This window comes from Hippocampus zosterae, chromosome 8, assembly GCF_025434085.1.
Source record: "Hippocampus zosterae strain Florida chromosome 8, ASM2543408v3, whole genome shotgun sequence".
NCBI lineage: Eukaryota > Metazoa > Chordata > Actinopteri > Syngnathiformes > Syngnathidae > Hippocampus > Hippocampus zosterae.
This window is the reverse complement of record NC_067458.1, coordinates 19977631-19997301: the sequence shown is the minus strand read 5'-3', so window position 1 is coordinate 19997301 and position 19671 is coordinate 19977631. Positions and strand designations below refer to the sequence as shown.

The window sequence follows — 19671 nt, the reverse complement described above, 5'->3', positions numbered from 1 at the left end:
ACAATTTCAAACATAATACACATTTATGAATACAAATTTATGAATCAATAATAAATCAAAACCATTTGAATCAATCAAAATGAAATAAAAAAATAAAATCTCTGCTTTTTTCCTCTACTGTTAATCTTCTGAATGAATTGTATCACTTTATACACAAACATATTAAGTACAACAAAAAAATATCCCACAGATAGATGGAAAGACCTCTCTGGATTCATCTAAATATCAGTCTGAATCCTCTAGAAATAGTGCCAGTGATTTGCGTACTGGAAAGAAAAAAAATATCAAGGAAATTAATTACTTTGGGGGGGAAAAAAAGCCATCAACGTTCTATAACGCTTGCCCTCATTAAGTATTTCATTAATAACCACGAGCACAACTTTTTGATCTTTTGACACTCTGTTTACATGTGCTAAAAATAATTTTAAGAGTACTTCAAGCACAAATTACAGCCAACAGCGAACATAATTGAGATGTGTTTATTTGAAACAGTAATACACGGTTGACATATGGAAATTAAGAGCAAATACAAACCTAACAAAAAAAAAAAAAGAAAAAAAAGAGAAAAAAAAATGATTGAAAACCGCGACTGCAGGATGTCAGTTTTTTGTAAAGATAAAAATAATGTCAATTTACATTAAGAAACTGTTAGTTGAGGTAAAATCTAGCAATATTCCCGCTCCCTTTTCTTATGTAAGTCTTTGCTTCATCTTTAGAACAGCATCATCATCATCATCATCATCATCATCATCATCGTCATCAGGGTCCCGAACAAGTGACGTGAAGAAGACTGTGGCCATAAAACAGGGAGTCGCTGGATGAAGGCAGTCACATGGGCAAGTAGAACAAAGTGCAACCTCGAAAGATGGATGCCAGCTAATCTCGGATTGGTTTCCAATGAATGTTTCCTCGCGTTAAATCATGGAAGTAAATATAAAAACCAATCACAAACAAGCAGTGATGAACGGGTCCCTTGCACGGGCTTTTTCGATGGCGAGGTATCAAAGACACATTTAATGGCGTACGCTATAAAGCTTGACAATTTTCACGTCATCCATCTGTCTAGGATAGCCGCTTCTGTTTGGGGGCTGATTTGACTTTGTTCTCCAGTTTCTGTGGTGTGTTATCCAAGTGCGGATTGGCTGCCTTGAAAGAAAATAGCCGACTTTCTCTTCAGTTTTAGGTTTTTGAGTCCTTGACTTTTTCATGTGTCCTATTATGATTGATTGACATGTCCAGCGAATCTTGCATCATTCATTGCAAGGAACACACAGATGAACAACTATTTGCGTGCACGCTCACACCTGGGTACAATTTAGAGTGTTCAATTCATCTATCGTGCACGTTTTTGGAAAGTGGGAGGAAAACGGAGTACCCGGAGAAAACCCACGCAAGCACTGGGAGAACGGTAAGATGAGCAAGACGGAGCTGTAAAAAAAAAGGGTGGCCAAGCGTGGGACTATACCCGGGGAAACGCATGTGGCTATTGCTTGGGTTCAAACATTTGCATAACTGCAAGCCTCCCTATTTGATGGCACAGAGATGTGACACGGTGGAGACGGCGAGTCATGTTTATTTACAAAATGGCAAACCCCATGATCCAGATGCCTTTAAACCACTCGACACAGCTGAACCCCACATTGCGGCTCAATTTTGAATTATAAAAAAAAAAAAAAAAAAGAAAATGAAAAAAAAATCATGTTATATTTCTCTTCAATTGACTCTTTTCTTCATTGTTTAATCTCCTGTCATTAGTATTGTACAAAAAGCTATAGAGAATGAACTCTGTGGCCCTTCCACATTTGTTCTGGTCCTTTTAAATCAGGGTTGGGCCAACTGTATTGACGTGTGTGCGTACATGTGTGTGCGTGTGTTTGGCGAGTGAGTTGCTCCCAGTTTGTTTCGGCACCCGAGTCAAACCAACGACGGGCCTCTGTGACAGTCTACACAGACGGCAAAGATGGCGGAGGAAGCCAAGAAAGGAGCGAGGAGAGCAATAAGCGAGGGTGGGAAAAGTCCAGACGTGTGGATACCTGGCCTGCCTGGAGTCAGTGAGCAAAGAGGGGGCAGGAAGATCACCCACGCACGCACACACACACACACACAAACAATTGTTGGGGATCGGGGGGCTCTCCCTCCTTCAGTTTTCTCAGTGCTGGTCCCGGCTGCCTTGCTGTTCCCATGTGTTTTTATTTCTTCCCTTTGTTGATGCGGGCATACAGTGGGTCCTTCTTCTTCTAGGGGGGGAAAAAAATGGAGTTACATTGTGCTGTTTAATTGTTTCCTTTATTTTTGGGGGCGTATATCTATCTATAAAGCTTAAGCAGCACAGTGATTGGGTGGTGAGCATCTATTTCTCACAGTTGAGAGCTTCCGGGTTCAAATCTCGTGCTTGCAATTGACAACAAATGCAATTCAGCTCGTGCAGGGTGAACAGTTCACACAAATGACAATGTATGATTTTTTTTTGAGAATCTTCCCTATTTGTGTCGTAAAACTCAGTTTACTTAAAGGTAATAAGACCCCAAACTATGAATTAAAAAATAAAAGGAATGCTTGCTCTGTTCCTTAAGTGACCACTGGGTGGCAGGAGCACACTAGTTTCAAAGCCGCCCGTCACTTGGCAGGTATGATTTTGAATATGTGATCAAGACCGCACACTAAGAAGTGCCAGACCGAATAATCAGGTGGCCAACTTAATTAGCTCTTTTAAAACAGGCAACCTTCTTGTTTGGACCCGATGTCTGAGTAAGTCTTAACCCTTCTGACTCTATTTTCAAAGGCAGCAGAACGTGCGTTCAGTTGTAGTCTGGAGCGTGGGTGTTTTCTTTTACATAGCGTACCTGACAATTTGATGACTGGCAGTAGACTAATCTTTAGAGCAGCCAAAAGCAGATTTAAGTTGTGGAGTGAATTTTTACACAATTTTGGTGGATTTGAGTGAGGCTCAGGCAACATCATCCGCAAGTGGAGATCTTGCAGTTCCTTATAAATGTACTCTTAGGACGTTAATCTCCTGCATGGACTCCATCGAATCAGTCCTGGTTCCGCCACGTAGACCACCTCTAATGCTCTCAAACTTATCAGCTTGAGTTGCCACTACATTGCAAGTAAGTTTCGGCTTGGATCAAGTAAGTCACAAGTGAAGTCATACAATCACAACAATGCTTATCACAGAATACTTACTGTACTGTCTTGCCATATTTGTGTGAATGATTTCCAAGAAAAGAAAAATCCTATGTTGAAGACCAAAAGTATTTCATAGGTCACAAGTCCTGAAAATGATGACTCAAGTCTGAGTCAAGTTACATGACTGGGAGTCACCCATCTGAGGTATTTGTGTTAAGTAGCTGTACTAATACATTCACAATCATGCGTCTTTTTGGTCAGGACAAAATCTGTCTTCGTATTGTATTTTCTAAACAAGACCGACATTCAGCTAAGTCTTAAAATGGGCATTTGAGTCTGACTCAACTCAAACAACTTGAGTCACGTGACTGGAGTCCCCCACGTCTGACTGCGATACTGTCGCACAGATTCCCTGCACTCGCGGCCATGAAACACCATCGTGACTCATCGCGTTTGCCCCTCGAGCTCACCACGGTCGCTTGCTATTCTACACATAATTACAGTCGCCCACTCCAGCTGCCGCGAAGACGGCTCGGAGAAGGGGCCTGTTATATCATGGAGAACTTCTCTCACTCTGCAAAGCCAGACTGGCTTCCCACGCAATGAATTGCTACCTGGCGGATATTGTGTGTGCGACACATGCACAAGTGGCAAATTTTCAAATGGTTCCATATCAGTTCAGCTTGTCACACTATGCCTTGGAACGATATAACCCAGATTCAGTTTCCAACCCTACACTTCAATCCTAACCAGGGTTTGAATAGCTGATTTGAAACCCTTGAAATCCTAATCTAGGGTTTGAAACAGTATACCAGAGGTGAAACCACCAATTTATATCCGTAATTCGTTTGCACACCTAATCCCAGTTTGAAACCCTAAACCACATTCAAACACGTTTCAGCAACATTCAATTCAGTGATTATATGGTCTACCACTAGAGGGAGCACTATACCTCAGTGTTGGCTAGTGGCTGGAGCATTTGGACCAGGCCTATAATTGGACTAAGAAAGCAGAAGGCCACTGTTGATTTGGTTCTGAGCTGAGAACAGACCGGGACAGTGCTTTTCCGAGCCAATGTATTTCACAATCTGGACCACTGGTCATGGCGTTAAGAATGTTTTCCCTGGACCCTTGGCTCATTCAAATGAGCTAATTACTGAATATTTATTTATTTGCTGTGCTTTTGGCTGTCGGTGTAGCCATCCGGTTCTGGTTAATTCGGTCCATGTTGCTGCGCAATGTGACAGACAGATCATGATTTTGGGAAACATTGCTACATTTCATTTTCAATTGGCCTTCTACACACATCCTGTAGACCTCAAAACCATCATTTCAAACCCCAAACCTCGTTTGTAACACCAACTTTGGCTTGAAACCTTATTGCCAAACTCGAACCCTGGATTGAAGTCCAATTTCAAGCCATAACTCATATTTGAAACCTTATTCCTATTTGAATCCAGATAGCCCTATTTGGAGACCATGAATCCAACTCGTTACCCAATGAAACAAGAACCCAGACTTGAAACCTTCATTCAAAACCCTAAACCAGGGTTGAAACCACATTTTGGGACCACCTAACTTTATAACCCTTGTTTGAAACTCTACTTTATAACAGAACCCTTGTTTGAATCCCTAACCTGTTTACAACCACAGACACCTGAAACACGAACTGAGGCTTCTCAACCCGAGAGAAACATTAACGTCTGTTTAAAAGCCCTACTTTGAAATCACAACCCGGTCTTGACTTCCTGACCCTTGTTTGAAACCTTCAACCGGGCATGTCCAGCCTCAGTCCTCACGGGCCACTGTCCTGACTTATTTCCATCGCTCTCCGATGCAACACACTTGATTCCAAAGAGCCGTTCCTCAGCAAGCTCTGAAGAAGCGCGAGAACGATCCTCCTCATTTGAATCAGCTGTGTTGCAGCAGGGACAAATGGAAAACGGGCAGGACTGCAGCCCTTGAGGACCGCCTTTGGACACCCCTGCTTTAAACCATTTAAAGCCCTAACAAAGGCATGGAACCCCACTTAGAAAAAACGACTTTGAAACACTAAGCTGGGCTTGAAACCATAATTCGAAGCTCTCACCATGGCTTGAAACCCCACTTTGAAACCCTAAATCTGGCATGAGATTTCACTTGAAAACCAAAATGCTGGCTGCAAAACAAAAACAAAATTAAAACCAAAAAACCAGGCTCGAACACCTCATTTTAAACCATAAACAGTATTAAAATCCATCTGTAAAAATCTAATCCTTGTTTAATGCCCTAATTTTTTTTTTATAGTTACTATACATAACTGAATCGAAGTCGTTTGTTGCCATAAGCATAAAAGCGCTTTCACCCGAAGTCCGTGCTCCAAATCCAAGAGGGCAGGGGGAGGCCTAGGAACCATGATCCGAATAAAATGTTCTCGTGTCTGTTGTTCTAGATGGGGGCGGGGTGGGTCGGAGGAATCGGGGCCTGGACAAGAACGGCGAAATGAGATTGTTCGGTGAACCGTGACGGCGGGTCGTTTTACTCGCTTTCTCTCCGGACGCACCCCCACCTAACACATTGGAGGGGGAAAAAAAACAAAAAACAAAAACACTACATGAAATAGGTGACTTTTTCAGTGCAGACACCCCAAAATTCAACACCAGTTAAAATGTATATACAATTTTAAAATAAATAGCTTTCTATATTTTTCCTAAAACCCTTTTGGTGTGGGCCACATTGAATTGGATTGTGGAATCAACTAATGTGAACGCATTAAAGAAATCGGGTTAATCGCGACTCTATGTCTGAAACGTTGACCCAAACTGCTTTCTAAGCGATTGCGATCGAATATGCAAATATTTTTGAAAGTCCCCTCTATGCAGATTTTTTTGATAAATTTTTTTGATAAGTCGATTTGAACTGGATTAATTATTCAGCCGCAGTACACACACCAACACAGGTTTTGGCTGCAATATGAGCCCAGTTGGTCACGGTATCAATCACAGGTGTGCTTGTCCCGAGGATAAATGGGCCTAATAAGAAGGTGTGTGTGTGTGTGTGTTAGCGGGAGGTGTGGTGTGTGTGTGTGTGTGTGTGTGTATGGTGTGTGTGTGTTAGGGGGAGGTGTGTCAAGTCGATGCGATTGAGCAAGTAAACACCATATGGGAGTAACATCATTGGCAACGCTGCCCGCCTCCTCCACAAGAACAGCTCGGAACTTCTGGCCAAAAAAATCCATCTCCCGCCAGATTCAGCACTTAGTTGCCCCCCCCCCCCTCGCCGAGACTCCCCCCCTACCCTGCCCGTTATTCTCCACCTGCCGCCCTTCAGTTTTCAGACTTTTTGAAGATGAGAGGACCGGCAGGAGGGACAAAGGGGGTCGGGGGGGCGACACCCGCTCTTCTTCCGAGTGGAGACAGGATCAGGGGGGAGGCTTCTTGGGTTTGTAATTAATGGCAATTACGCAGAGGCGGTCATTAATCTTGGCAGCCCGGAATTAGCTGATAAAAAACAAAAGCGTCCGTTGCCAGCAGTCTGAAAGCATCAGGGTGAGGTTTCAAACTAGGCCTTGAAACCCTAACACGGACTTGTAACACTAATTCGAAACATTTTCCCTGGCTGGAAACCCTGCTTGAACTCGTAACTCTGCAGTTAAAAACTTAACTTAAAATACTCACTGACACTGAAACCATAATTATGTCTTGAAATCCAACTTTTATAACTAAAATGGTGAATTTGAAAACCCTAAGCCAGGCTTTAAAAAACTAACTAAGGGTTGCAAGTACAACATGAAACCCTGAGCCTAGCTTTAGCCTTGTGGGAAACCTAAACAAGTCTTGAAACTCAAATTGGAAATGTAAAGCCTGCTTGAAATTATTTGAAAAACAAAACTTGGAAGCTATGAGCCAACGTACGCGTCGCACCCTACTGTAAAAACTTTACCATAGTTTGAAAACCTCATTTGAAACCCTAATTTTAAAGCTGAACCCAGGGTTGAAACCGTAACTTAGAACCCTTACCATGGCTCGAATCCCTACTCTAAAACCGGATCCGGACTTAAAACCCTAATTTCAAACACTAAACAAGGTTTGAAACCCTACCTTGAACACTAAACCTAATTCTGAAAACCTTAAACTCGGACTGAAACAGTTATTTAAAACCCTTACTATAGTTTGAACACTTGCTATGAAACCTCAAACTCTGGCTCGAAACCTTAAGCCTTGAAAACCTAAATTGCAAACCCTAACCCAGGGCTGTAACCGTAACTTAAAAACCCTAACCCAGGGTTAACACTCTTACCTGAAACCTAACCCTGGCTTGATACCCTACTTTGAAACTCTCATCACTGTTTGAAACCCTAAAGCCATGTCTGGAAACCCTCATTTAAAACCCTAACCCTGGCTTGAAAACCAACCCCGAAACTCAAACTTGACTGACGACCCTAACACAGTGTTGACAACCTGAAACTTGAACCCGGGGTTGAAGGCATGCCACGAAACCTTATCCCAGGCTTGAAACCTTACTCTGAACTCCTCGACCTTGTTTGAAACTCTTTGGCCTGGCATCCTCGTTCACGTTGCCTTCATGTGGCTGTCATGTCCACAAGTATGACTTGACACACGCAACAGGCTGTCGTTGATTGTCTAGCATCGTTCTTGATGTCACCGTGCGATTCTTGCTCTCGGGGTGGGGGGCGGGGGGTAGACCCCGCTTTGTCCCCGAAAAGCCGACACGGTGAGCCCACTGTGGTCACATGATCATGTGTGGCCGATGGACACATGCAAGGTCTGGATACAATTTTGGAATATGGTTCAAATAAGAAAAAATGAGATAAGAAAAAAAAAGGACAGACAGAAAATGGATGAAGAGGAGAAGGCGGTGGTGGTTTTGGGGTTGATACCTACCGCGCCCTGCTGCTATCTAGCTCCCAGCCTCCGGACTGGCCTGGTCTGGACTGGGCCCTTTTGGCTCACTGGGGCAGGGCGACCCAGAACCACAAGCCTACAAGTGCACCGCCGAGGAAGAAGAGGAAGAGGAAGATTGCCAAGAATTAAGAAAGAAGGAAACAGACAGCAGCAGCTTGTTAACAGCAAAGAGACGAGGAAGTCGAGCGAAAACAAAACGGAACAGGCGGGCAAGTTAAGAGCGACAAAGACTATCCAGACGCCGGGGAAGACTACGAAACCAAATCCTACAAAATTCACAAATATATTGCATGAAATTTGATTTGAATAAGAACATACATGCTTTCTCACAAAATAGGAAAACATCCTTGGAAGAACGCCGAGTGACAACTGCATCTTGTTGTGCAGCATCATTAGAAAGTGTCGACAGGAGGTTGCGCAAACAAAAAAACAAACACGCACACACGCACCTCGCGTTCCCTCCAAGGACCTGCCGCTTTTCACAGATCGCTTCACAAAAAGCACAAGCTGTGGTTTTTTTCCCCCCCTTTCTCTTCTGCCTTCACTCAATCACGCTTGCTTTTATTTCTGCGACCTTTTCATCTCCCTGCCGCTGTTGTACACTTTTATTTTGTGAAGCTTCTGAGTGTTATTCAAGCAGGCCCGGTGACATTTGCAGCGATGTTAAAAAAAAAAAAAGTCTCATTCTCTTGCCCTCTGTCTTTTTTTTTTATTCTCTCCTAAAATGGCTGGATTGGAGGCATAAAAAAAAAAGAATCTTTCACGCCTGGAAAGTGAGCGGCTGCGGGTGGAGGACTTGGAAAAAGTGAGGAGACATAAGGGTAAGAAAGCACCGGAGAAGGTCAGTAACTCTGTGCTAGAGTGAGAAAGGAGCTGCTTTGCAGCCAGTCGTCTCTGCTTTCGTTTGAGCTGCGTTTTAGTCGAGAATGACTTGAATGTTTTGATGATGGCTGCTAATGAGCGCTTGCTAACGCTCTCGTCTAGTAATACTCTGAGAGGATCAAGCTAACGTGGGCGTGCAAAAACAAACGTGCTCTTGCAGAAACTTGGGAGGACGATTTATAATCAGTCAATTAATATGAATTTTTCATTGACATATGCGATTGGCTGGCAACCGATTCAGGGTGTCCCCCGCCTACTGCCCGGAGACAGCTGGGATAGGCTCCAGCACCCCCCGCGACCCTAGTGAGGATCAAGCGGCTCGGAAGATGAATGAATGAATGAATATTTCAATGATTTCAGGAATTAAGACTATTATACAACACAGGGAACCCCCCTGCGACACTGCAACGTTTTACAGCAGTCACAAATTAGACTTTCATGTAGTACCACATTGTGCCACAACATGCCGGGGCAGCACTGAGGTCTTCCGGGCCTAAGTTAACAACATGAAGAAGAGGCAAAGCTAAGCAGTAACGGTGGAGTAAGTAATGGAGCATGAAGTTAGGGATTATATGCTAATAGTCATCGCCACAGAGCGGAGAAAAAAGCACGAAAATAAATAAAACATTTTCTATGGCCGCTGCAGATCACGGAGGTTCGCCGATTGCATGACTCTGAAACATATCCCGGCTTATTGTTCAAGGGAACGCAAGTGCAACGTTTGCAGGGGGACCGCGAATATCCTCGAGTAATTGACAACCACCAAAAAGGTGTCATATTGCCGAAAGATGCTAAAGCACTATTTTTGTCTCAATGAAATTCCTCAATTCAATTGGCACCAACATTCCACAAGATGGTGGCAAAGTCATTTATTTTTTTTGTCGAATAACCACGGATAGGCCCCCCCCCAAAAAAATCTGCAAGTAGAGGTAATTGCGATTGTTGAATCAAATACTGTATGCGAGGGTTCAATGTTATCTCCAAAGGTTCTGTAACTACAACTAAAAAATGGAACATAAATCAGCATCTATGTATTTCTATTAACTCACGTTTGTGTAGGTTGGTGACATTTGCTTTCTATCAGCAGTTATGAATCATAGCCCACAGCAATTTGTCTTGACATGAAACACTTTTTTTTTTTTTTAAGTTAGCGCCTTTTTAGCATAAAGTGGCTAAAACTCAGACATTTTCATGGCAAATTTGGTCGGCAAACTTACAGCATCTTCCTCCCCGCTGCGGCTCGGGCTGCCGTCCGCTTCCCCAAACGAGTCATCCGTGGGCGGGTCGGTGGCGTCCGTCGGGGGGTCGCTGACATGCGAGGCGGACGATTTAGAGGGCGAGCTCTGGTGGGGGGCCGGTGTGGGAGCTGCAAGCAAAAAAAAAAGGTCGTAGAAGGATTATCCAGAAGGTCGGTGGCACTCCTGAATAACGTACCTGAAAGTGACACTTTGGTCAAGTATCTTAGCAGAAAATAACTTTAGCATAAGTAAAAGTCACCTTGTGAGAATATTACTTGTCAAAGTATCAAATATTTGCTGTACTCAAGGGTAGTTTTTTTTTTGTAGACTCACGGGAGTTGGTGGAAGGTGTCGTGGAGGTGACCGGCGTCAGGTTCATCTGGGAGATGTCGAAGTCGTCGCAGTCGTCTGTATCCTGGGCGGTGCCGACGCGGCTGAAGTAAGTGCTGAATGCCTCCGAGGTGCCCGCTAAGCCGGGCTGCTGCTCGCCCTTCTTTGACGGCATCGCCGGCGGCTTGGCCAGCTGAAAGTCCTGAAATAAATACGACGACTTTGTTGTCAATTCATCGTGTATGTCGAGGTACCGACACAAATTTCCTCCAGCTCGTACCTTGAACATCTCTTTGCTCATCTTCTTCGCCCGCTCCTCATGTTGCGGACTCGACGATGCGGAGGGAGCCGCGGCGCCTGCACCTGAATGCGTTTCGCCGGCCGGCGACGCGGCGGGGACGGGGGCGATCGCTTGGAACATGGCTGCGGGCAGTGTGCCCACGGGCTGGGCGGGGAGGTAGGCTGCGGGGGGGAAGGCTCCGGCCGCCATGGCCGCCCACTGCTGCTGGGTGGCGGGGAAGATGTTGGCTTGCCCCCAGATGAGAGGCTGGCCGCCAGGCAACACCTGCGCCACTGGGCCCAGAGGGGACTGGACCCCGAAGGCCAGCGGCGTCTGGGCGGTGAAGGCCTGCTGGGACCAGTGTCCGGAGGGAACCGCCCCCATTGTCACATAACCTAGAACAAGACAGATAGAGATGGGGAGTGTCTTGGGGACGGTCACCGACGGCGAACACTAATATTCACGGTTAGTTTGCGGTTTGTGACTTCACTGATTCATTAAAAAAAAAAAAAAACCTATCCTTCCTTACTGGCTGTACTCGTTTTGAGATGCCCTACTGAATCCTCACCTAAAAGAAAAGTAATGCTTTGGCACCATCTTGTGGCACCTTGATGCCGAGGAACTATGTTGAAATGAGGGTGAGGAGCTTCTATTAATTAGAGCAAATTCCTGTGTATTAAAAAGCTTTGGCTACATTTTGGTGCCAAGGAACTATGTTGAAGTGAATGGAAAGAGCTTCAATTCGATAGGCCAAGGCCTTGTCTAATTAAAAAAAAAAAGTATTTTGCTGAAAAACGACTTTGACACCCGTGATATAGGCAATTACAAAACATTTTTTGATCGCAGATTTTCATCGTACCCCACCTCTTGCCCCAAAACAGCTAGCATAGGATTCAGCACACCCGCGACATTGAACGGGATACTTTTGGGTGGGTGTTTTAGAGCATGCCGGCCCATGCAGCACCACTCTGAAGCAGATGGGGGTGCACTTAAAACATCCGCATCTTTTCTTGAGCACAAAAACATCTTTCTCACACACACACACACACACACACACACACGTCAATAATAATCCATGCATCACCAGAGAGCGCTGCCCTACTTGCGCCTGTAGCTAATGTAGCATCTCTTCACGGTCACGGTGAACTAGCATAATTACCTCGGGAATGAGGCGGCGTCGTTTCATCGAATCACACTCATTAAAACGGCTCAAATTCATCAGCGAAATCTTCATCTAACGACACACTTGCTCGTCTTTTCGCCGCCTCGCGCCGCCGACGTTCGACCTCGCCGGCGTGCGCCAGGAGGGGAACCGCGGAGTGCCGAGAGTGTCTTGCTCACGCCTCATTCGCGCACAAGCATGGCGACCAGCGAACCAGGGGTCGCGGCCGTCTTTCTTCTCGGCCGCCTCGGCCCGCAGGTAATTCAACAGCGTCTGAGTCAGCGCGGCTAATGATGCATTTTATATTCCGCACACATATTCCGACCGACGCCACCTCCTCTCCTCATCAACATTTCATTTCTATTCCATCCCTCTCTATTAATCACATCCTGTTCTTTCACTTCCCTTCTCACGTCTGCCAATCGGCTATCTTTGAAAAAAACAAAACAAAACAAAAAAAGAACTTTGGGATGTGCACGGCGTACAAAAGGAATATTCCACTCAGAATTCAGATGAAAGTCCCGTGTTTTTCATACCTGAGGGCACAGACGCAGGGTTGTAGGGGGCGTAGAGCTCAGCGGGAGGCTGCGGGCCCTGCGACGGGTCCAGGGAGTTGGCAGGTGAGGCAGGGGTCTGCCGAGGCGACACGGGGAACAAAAAGTTTCAAAAGAATCCGAATCTCATATTGGGCACGCGAGGCGGCTTCTCACCGACGGCGAGGTGATGTCAGGGGGTGTGGACATGTCCCCGAAAAGCTCTAATTGGTTGATATTCTGAGAATCACATGAAGGACACACAGCGCAAGTCAGGATGCAATCGTTAACTTCGTCACGGCGGCGTCGGTCGTCCCGTTGTATGACATGCACGACTCATGCGGAGCAGTCCCCCGAGGGCAGCGCAGAGAAAGATGTGCAAAGATGGGGAAGGGGGGGGGGGATGAGATGAAATGGTTACGATGACATACCTACCGTGTCCACCAGCCAAAGGTGACAAAAGTACTCACATTAGAAGTAGAAATACAAAGGGGATGGATTGAAGAACAAAATTAAAACCAATAATTTTTTTTGAACAAGAAAAAAGGCTGCACACAACATAGTACAGACACTGGGGTGGGGTGGGGTGGGGGGCACCTTTTAAAGTCTAGGTACCATGACTTCGCACCACTGGCACCAACCGCCAAAACAAAGCCGCAGCAGCCGTATTTGTGCCGAAATCCCTGCGGGCAAGTCATTAATGTCCTCCCATTAAGGGGGATCAGCGGCGCGCCTCCGAGCGTCTCGCTATCAAAGACGGGCAAGCCTTTCTATTTGATCCGAATCTATTCTGTATTTCTGCTCTTCTGTAATTTGCCCCCCCCCCCCCCAACCCTCCTACCCACCCCCCGTTCCGTGAATTAATAATATCTTAAGGCCAGCGCGGAGCAAAAGGAAACTATTTTTACTTGGGAAGGAATTTAGGGGCCTTGAATACACGGTCCGAGATTTGCATTAATTATGGATCTCGATCGTTTCTGAGATAATGAATATTCTTGGAATATCTTTGCGCATAAACCAAAAGGCTTAGGCTAAAAGATTTTATACACCACACACACACACACACACAAGCACACACAGTATATATATATTACAGTATGTATTTATTACGCCTATCAGAAAATGGAATCGGTGTGCATGGTGTTTTACATTTATGGGGACTAGATGGTGATTTAGGAAGAGAAGAGGAAGGGTCGGGAGGCTGAGTTATGGGCTGTTCTAAGTGCGGGGGAGATGGCGATCGCTCAGCAAGACAATGGGATGCGGATATTGATGATGGCCGCGGAAAACGCTGCATGTGCACGGCCATGTGTGATAGAAGGCAGCAAATAAACCGCTTCCTCATACGCTTTCGGAATGTCAGCACAGACTTTCTCACCTAATGTCTCACTGGCAATGAAAGGGATAGAAAAAAAAAAAAAAGGTTGTACTAGTTTCTGCCATTTGCTCATTTTGGTCCCCGTGAGCACAATTTCGCAAATCTTTCGGGACTTTTGTGCTAAGCTTCGGGCCCCTTTGTCTTTTCAAACACGCATGCATGCAGGTGTCCATTCTGACTCTTGGTCGCTATGACAACATCAAGGTTACATGTTTTATTCATAAGCAAAATGGGGTCAGGAGTCGGGGGCGGCGGCTCCCGACTGCTCGCCAAAAAAACAAAAAAAAAAACACAAGTGCGGCGTGGTCAAGATGACAGGAGGTGGTCCTCGCAAAAGTTCATGCGAATCGCCCTTACCTGAGAAACCGTCTCAAGGTCTAAGTCTATGAGATCCGCCTGCTGATGCTGCTCCCGATGCTCACTTAGTCCCGCCTGGCGGGTTTGCGGATGAGAATGAGGATGATGATGATGTTGATGATGATGATGTTGGTGGGTGCTTTGATGTTGTCCGTTCTGCAATCAACAACCTCAACGTTAGGCGGGTGGGATGAAAATGGCCCGGCATACGCAAAACTACATTAGCAGAGTAGCAGAGAGGGGGTGGGGGGTTGGGGGGGGGGGTGCAGCTGATTTAGAAGGGCAGGTGTTGCTCTCGCCAGGTGCTCTACGCACACACACACACTCGATACACACGGCAGGAGATTTAAAGAGGTTTAAAGATCATCCCCCACCTTACATCTAAACGACAGTGCCGAGCTCCCTTTTGTGTTTCTGTAAATCCTCCTCAAGAGTCTCAATGTGATTGAGAAAGACAGACCGACTATGCATCTTCATCGCTCTCTTTTAAACACAATGAATTCATAAAGCAGCCGATTGTTATCGTTTTGTTATGGCCATAAAAAGCCAGCTGTAGTAAACAACAAACTACCCGTGAATTAGCAGACGCCTAATGGCGGTTTTTATATCACCGGTTCACCAAAATGTGGCATCATTTCAATGTATCGTTTCGGAAACAGCTTATATTTATTTGATTTTGTTTTGTCCGGGGATGTAGAGAGCATCGCTGTCGGACTAAATAAACGGGATATATGTTGAAGAGGTAGCTACATGCAGTATAATCTAAGTTGACAGTAATACTGGAAAAACTATACAGGGCGCGTTTGGAAACACGCTCAGAACACGCACCGGGTTTCTCTGACCATTTGGAAACTCAAATTTGTGATTGTTTTGACAAATTTGTTTGGTTCTTCAGAGTCCACCAAAAATCGAGCGCCCCGACTGGGGACATGGAGCGCTAGTGCTGGCTGCGTTCAGAAATCAATGAGAGCGGGGCGCACTGCTTCTCCACGTACATCCACGGGCGTCAGAGTACATTTCTGAATGTTCCCATACTATAGTTACACTGTAGATAGATAGCTAAATGCTACATGGCTGAATGAATAGCTAAATGCTAACTCACTAAACGCTACAAGCTGGGAAAAAAAATAGCTAGCTAAATGCTATTTCCGCATCGATAAGCTGTAACTAGCTAACTGGCTATCCTTGCCACAGACAGCTACTGTCAAAGTACCCCGTAAATGTTTTTTTTTCGAGATTGTTCCAGACGATCAATACACCTGACAGACTAGCAAAATGCTACATGTACACAATACCAGATTGACTGACAGCTAGTTGCCGCTACAATGCTGAAGATACAGGTAAACGCTGTATCGTATACATGTCTATTCGCAAAATAAATGGGCAGAGAGCTAAAAGCTACAGAATATGACTTTTCCGTGCCAGTCGGAGCTCTACCATGTCGCCTCTCTTGGTCTGTTCATTTGTCCTCGTACATTCCGGCCACTGCTTATCAATTAGCCATCTCCGGAGGGGGAAAGTCTAATTACCTGTGTACGTGTTCTCTCTAGTAATTAATGCCGCCTCTATAATTAATGCCATCTTGCCGATCCCCCGCTGAGTGACTGATCACAACCGCAAACACATTCAACACACACATACTGGCCACCGCTGTGGCTCAAACACCTTTGGAGCCGATGCGAACACGATACAGAGAGATTACGGACATGCTTCCCCCCCAAAAAGATAATAATCGGCGGTAAAAGTGACTACTCGGTGTGGACTCAGCGAGGGCATGTGTTGATTCAACACTAACACTTGGTGCGGGGGTGGGTCAAGGGCTCAGTAGATTGGAATGGCCTCGCTCGCGTGTATATTTTATCGATCGCCGGCCGCTTAAGATGGTGACACAGTAAATAACAAAAGCGTTTGCTTTGCGCAACAGGGGGTGGTGCGGTCACGTTTGGGAGGGCGTTATCATCTTTTTCGAAAATGCCATCCTGACGATGAAATGAAGGCGAAATCCACTGCTGCAAGTAATCAATCCCGCACAAAAAAAAAAAGAAAGAAAAGAAAAACGTTAAAAGCATTTTACCAGCAGCGGGCGATGAGCCAGAACGCATTTCGACAGTTCTTTGTCGTTTATTGCGACTTACTTGCTCAGGTTCGGGAAATGATTCTCAAGCAGTGTTGCTGCGAGAAATGATTCCATTTAATCTCACTAGTTCCAAAAAGAATCATTTATTTCCAAAAAGTAATGCGTCTTTGTATACCTGCCGATGTCGGTAACATATACTGACAGGCAGAACAATGACGAGGAGATGCCCTTCTACGAATGCCAAACATTAGTGAGTAAATCCACTTTTCTTTTCTTCATTTTTTTTTTAATACCCCACACACATCAAGTTCTATTCAGGATATGGCACTTTTGGGTGAATTTTAGCATCAGTCTAAAATGTACTACAACCTTGACAGTTGAACTTCTCGAAACTATTGTCCTACTGTACTTTCAGTCCTGGCTGCACAACTTCTTTACGAACAAGTAGCTGAACTGCAAATTTTACAACAGCTGTTGGATCCATGAATGGACTGATTTCATTTCCGGTTGTTCGCATTTTGACATCATGAGACCAAGATAACAAGTAAAAATTATTCCAAAAAAAAAATCTCACCAAACAGGAAGAGACGAGCAGAGTCCTAACAGATCGTTATTTGTGACATTTAACTGGATTAGTAAGGGTGTGTGTGTGTGTGAGGGGTGTGGGGGTGATTGTAATGGCATGTACATGATTTTGGATCAATTTAGCCAAGAATTAAGCATTGATTCAACCTACTCAAGCAATCAAAGTCCCACCCTCCTACCATAATCCGAACCCTCTTTGGGGCCTAATTGTAGCCATAAAAATGCAACCTGATTAGCATCCAATCACAACACAGCATTTGGTCATGCCTGTGTTCCATTTAACTGTGATTACTGCCTTTGACAAACTGGTAGGAGAAAACACATTTTATATATAATGTGTGTGTGTGTGTGTGTGTGTATATTTCTATATATTCATTCATCTTCCGAGCCGCTTGATCCTCACTAGGGTCGCGGGTGGTGCTGGAGCCTATCCCAGCTGTCTTCGGGCAGTAGGCGGGGGACACCCTGAATCGGTTGCCAGCCAATCGCAGGGCACACAGAAACGAACAACCATCCGCGCTCACACTCACACCTAGGGACAATTTAGAGTGTTCATTCAGCCTGCCACGCATGTTTTTGGAATGTGGGAGGAAACTGGAGCACCCGGAGAAAACCAACGCAGGCCCGGGGAGAACATGCAAACTCCACACAGGGAGGCCGGAGCTGGAATCGAACCTGGTACCTCTGCACTGTGAAGCCGACGTGCTAACCACTGGACTACCGGGCCGCCCTTATATATATATATAAAATGTGGCTCAGCAACGTAGGGGGATTTCGCGCTGTACATTTTGTACATAATCAATGTCGCGGCGGCAGCAAATAGCTTCCCGTGGTTTGTTGTTAAAAAAAAAAACAAGGCCTCTTTATAAATAAGATAAGATAAGATAAGATATCCTTTATTTGTCCCACAATGGGGAAATTTACAGCCTCCAGCAGCAAGAACGTATGTAGAAAGAAGAGGAGAAAAAAAACAACAACAAACATCTTTCAATTAAATACAATATGAACACAAATGGATAAATCGCAGTACTATTTACAATTTTCCTTCACATCATTTAATTATTATTATTATTATGATTTTGTTTGAAAAATCTGGTCGTTATAATGAAGTTCATGGATAAAGGTGCGCGTTGTAAGTAAAATCGGCCAATGGAAAAAAGAAATACGTGAAATCGTGACTTTGAAATGTGACCGTTACAGGGGTGAAAACGTAAACGGGGTAACATTGAGAAGATGTTCGACTGTATTTGTTCGCTTACAGACCCGCCGATATACAATAGCCATCCAAATCGCAGCATGTGCCGCAGGATGGGCAAGGCCAAACACACACAGATGCACACAAAAATGTGCTCGGGTGTTTGTAAGCTTCTTAGCAAAGCTCGGGATGAGATGTCCGAAAAAAAGAAAAATGTGAAACTAATTCCCAGCCCGCCAAAAATTCACACAGGCGGAACTGCCTGCGGCGAGGTGGCCCAGGCCAGTTTAGCCTTTTAAGGCGGACTAAACTCATTCAAACACATTCACCGAATGAGCGAAAGTGAGTGGACTTTTGAAAACATCGTCTCCAGGTATCAACAAGAGACGGAGCGTTGAGACACTCGATGCACGCATGAATGAGCCGGCAACGCCACGGATGTCTTCCACTTCGGCCCACATAAAGAAATTGGAAAGCTTCTGTGTCTGAGACATGCACCAGCGGTAATTCAACATATGCAGCTCAACATAAATCATACATGTTTAAAATATCAACTCGGTGTCATCCGTGAAAAAGCAAAACGTTGGTCACAGTTCCCAAGTAGTGCCACCTAAAATGGTTTATATGGCCTATAATTAACACAAGATGGTGCCAAAGCACTACATGAAGCTCCTCAATTCACTTCAACAAAGCTGCTTGGCATTAAGATATCACAGGATGTCTGAAAAGCGCAACATCCTTCTCCTCAACTCACTTCAACTTAGTCACTTGACACCTAGAGCCCACAAGATGGCACCAAAGCACTACTACTACTTTTTTTTAGCTTAGCATTTTGGCCTGAGCACAAAAAACAGAAAATATCTGCCTTAAGTTGCTAAACACTCCAACTTATTTCCAACTTAAAAAAAAAACTTTTCATTATACTCATTTTTTAAACTCCCCTAAAATTGTCAACTCAAAACCTTTTGATGCCAACTGTTTTTTTGTTTTTTTTTATTAGACTGTGCGGCTGTGCTATTGCAAAAAATAAAATAAAAAGCATCCAGCGAATCGGACTTTGGAGATGTGCCACTTCCCAAAACATGGCAGCTCAGACACGCCCACGCATGCCTTTTACATCCATGCGCGCACACACACACACACACACACACGTACGTGGGAGAGCGGCCCGCTTATTACGACTCTGGAGATTTTAGCAGATTAAATCCAGCAGCAATATAAGCCGCATCTTTATGGGCAGATAAAGAGCAGTGGAGTTACAGCCCGCCGCTGCCGCCTGACAGTAGCCAAGGTCATCTTTCATTAGAACTGCCGGCAGCGGGAAGCCAATAACTAAAAAGATATATCGCTCGCGCAAGCAAGCACACGTCCACACACCGTCGATCTGCAATGTAACGTATGAAACTACAGATTCCAAATAAATATATCAAGAAAGAAAGAAAGAATGCAGCCATGGTTGGGATGCCATCATGTTGTGGCTGTTTGGCGTATGCATGTCAATATCACAACAGAGGAAGATGACGGTGACTGAATGCGTCGCGTAATGCAATGTGGGACAAGGTCATGCGGGGTCTTTACACCACCAGCAGGCATGCTTAATTGAGGACCACAGACACGTTTA

The 19671-nt window shown here is 45.0% G+C and overlaps 1 protein-coding gene across 15 annotated transcripts in view; it reads right to left on the bottom strand.

The window, feature by feature from the left end:
* Positions 1-465: 465 nt before the first annotated feature.
* dab1a (DAB adaptor protein 1a) overlaps positions 466-19671 on the bottom strand; it is a 176849-nt gene continuing 157643 nt past the window's right edge. For 13 of the 15 annotated variants that reach the window (XM_052073164.1, XM_052073178.1, XM_052073177.1 and 10 more), the window contains 7 exons: positions 12636-12698; positions 12462-12558; positions 10764-11158; positions 10487-10685; positions 10133-10281; positions 8013-8109; positions 466-2237 (listed from right to left, as the gene is read on the bottom strand). In XM_052073164.1, the coding sequence (XP_051929124.1) occupies positions 8029-8109; positions 10133-10281; positions 10487-10685; positions 10764-11158; positions 12462-12558; positions 12636-12698 (984 nt within the window). In that variant the 3' untranslated portion in view covers positions 466-2237; positions 8013-8028. The remainder of the gene's footprint in view (positions 2238-8012; positions 8110-10132; positions 10282-10486; positions 10686-10763; positions 11159-12461; positions 12559-12635; positions 12699-19671) is intronic. The other 2 variants (XM_052073175.1, XM_052073176.1) reach the window with 2 other exon arrangements.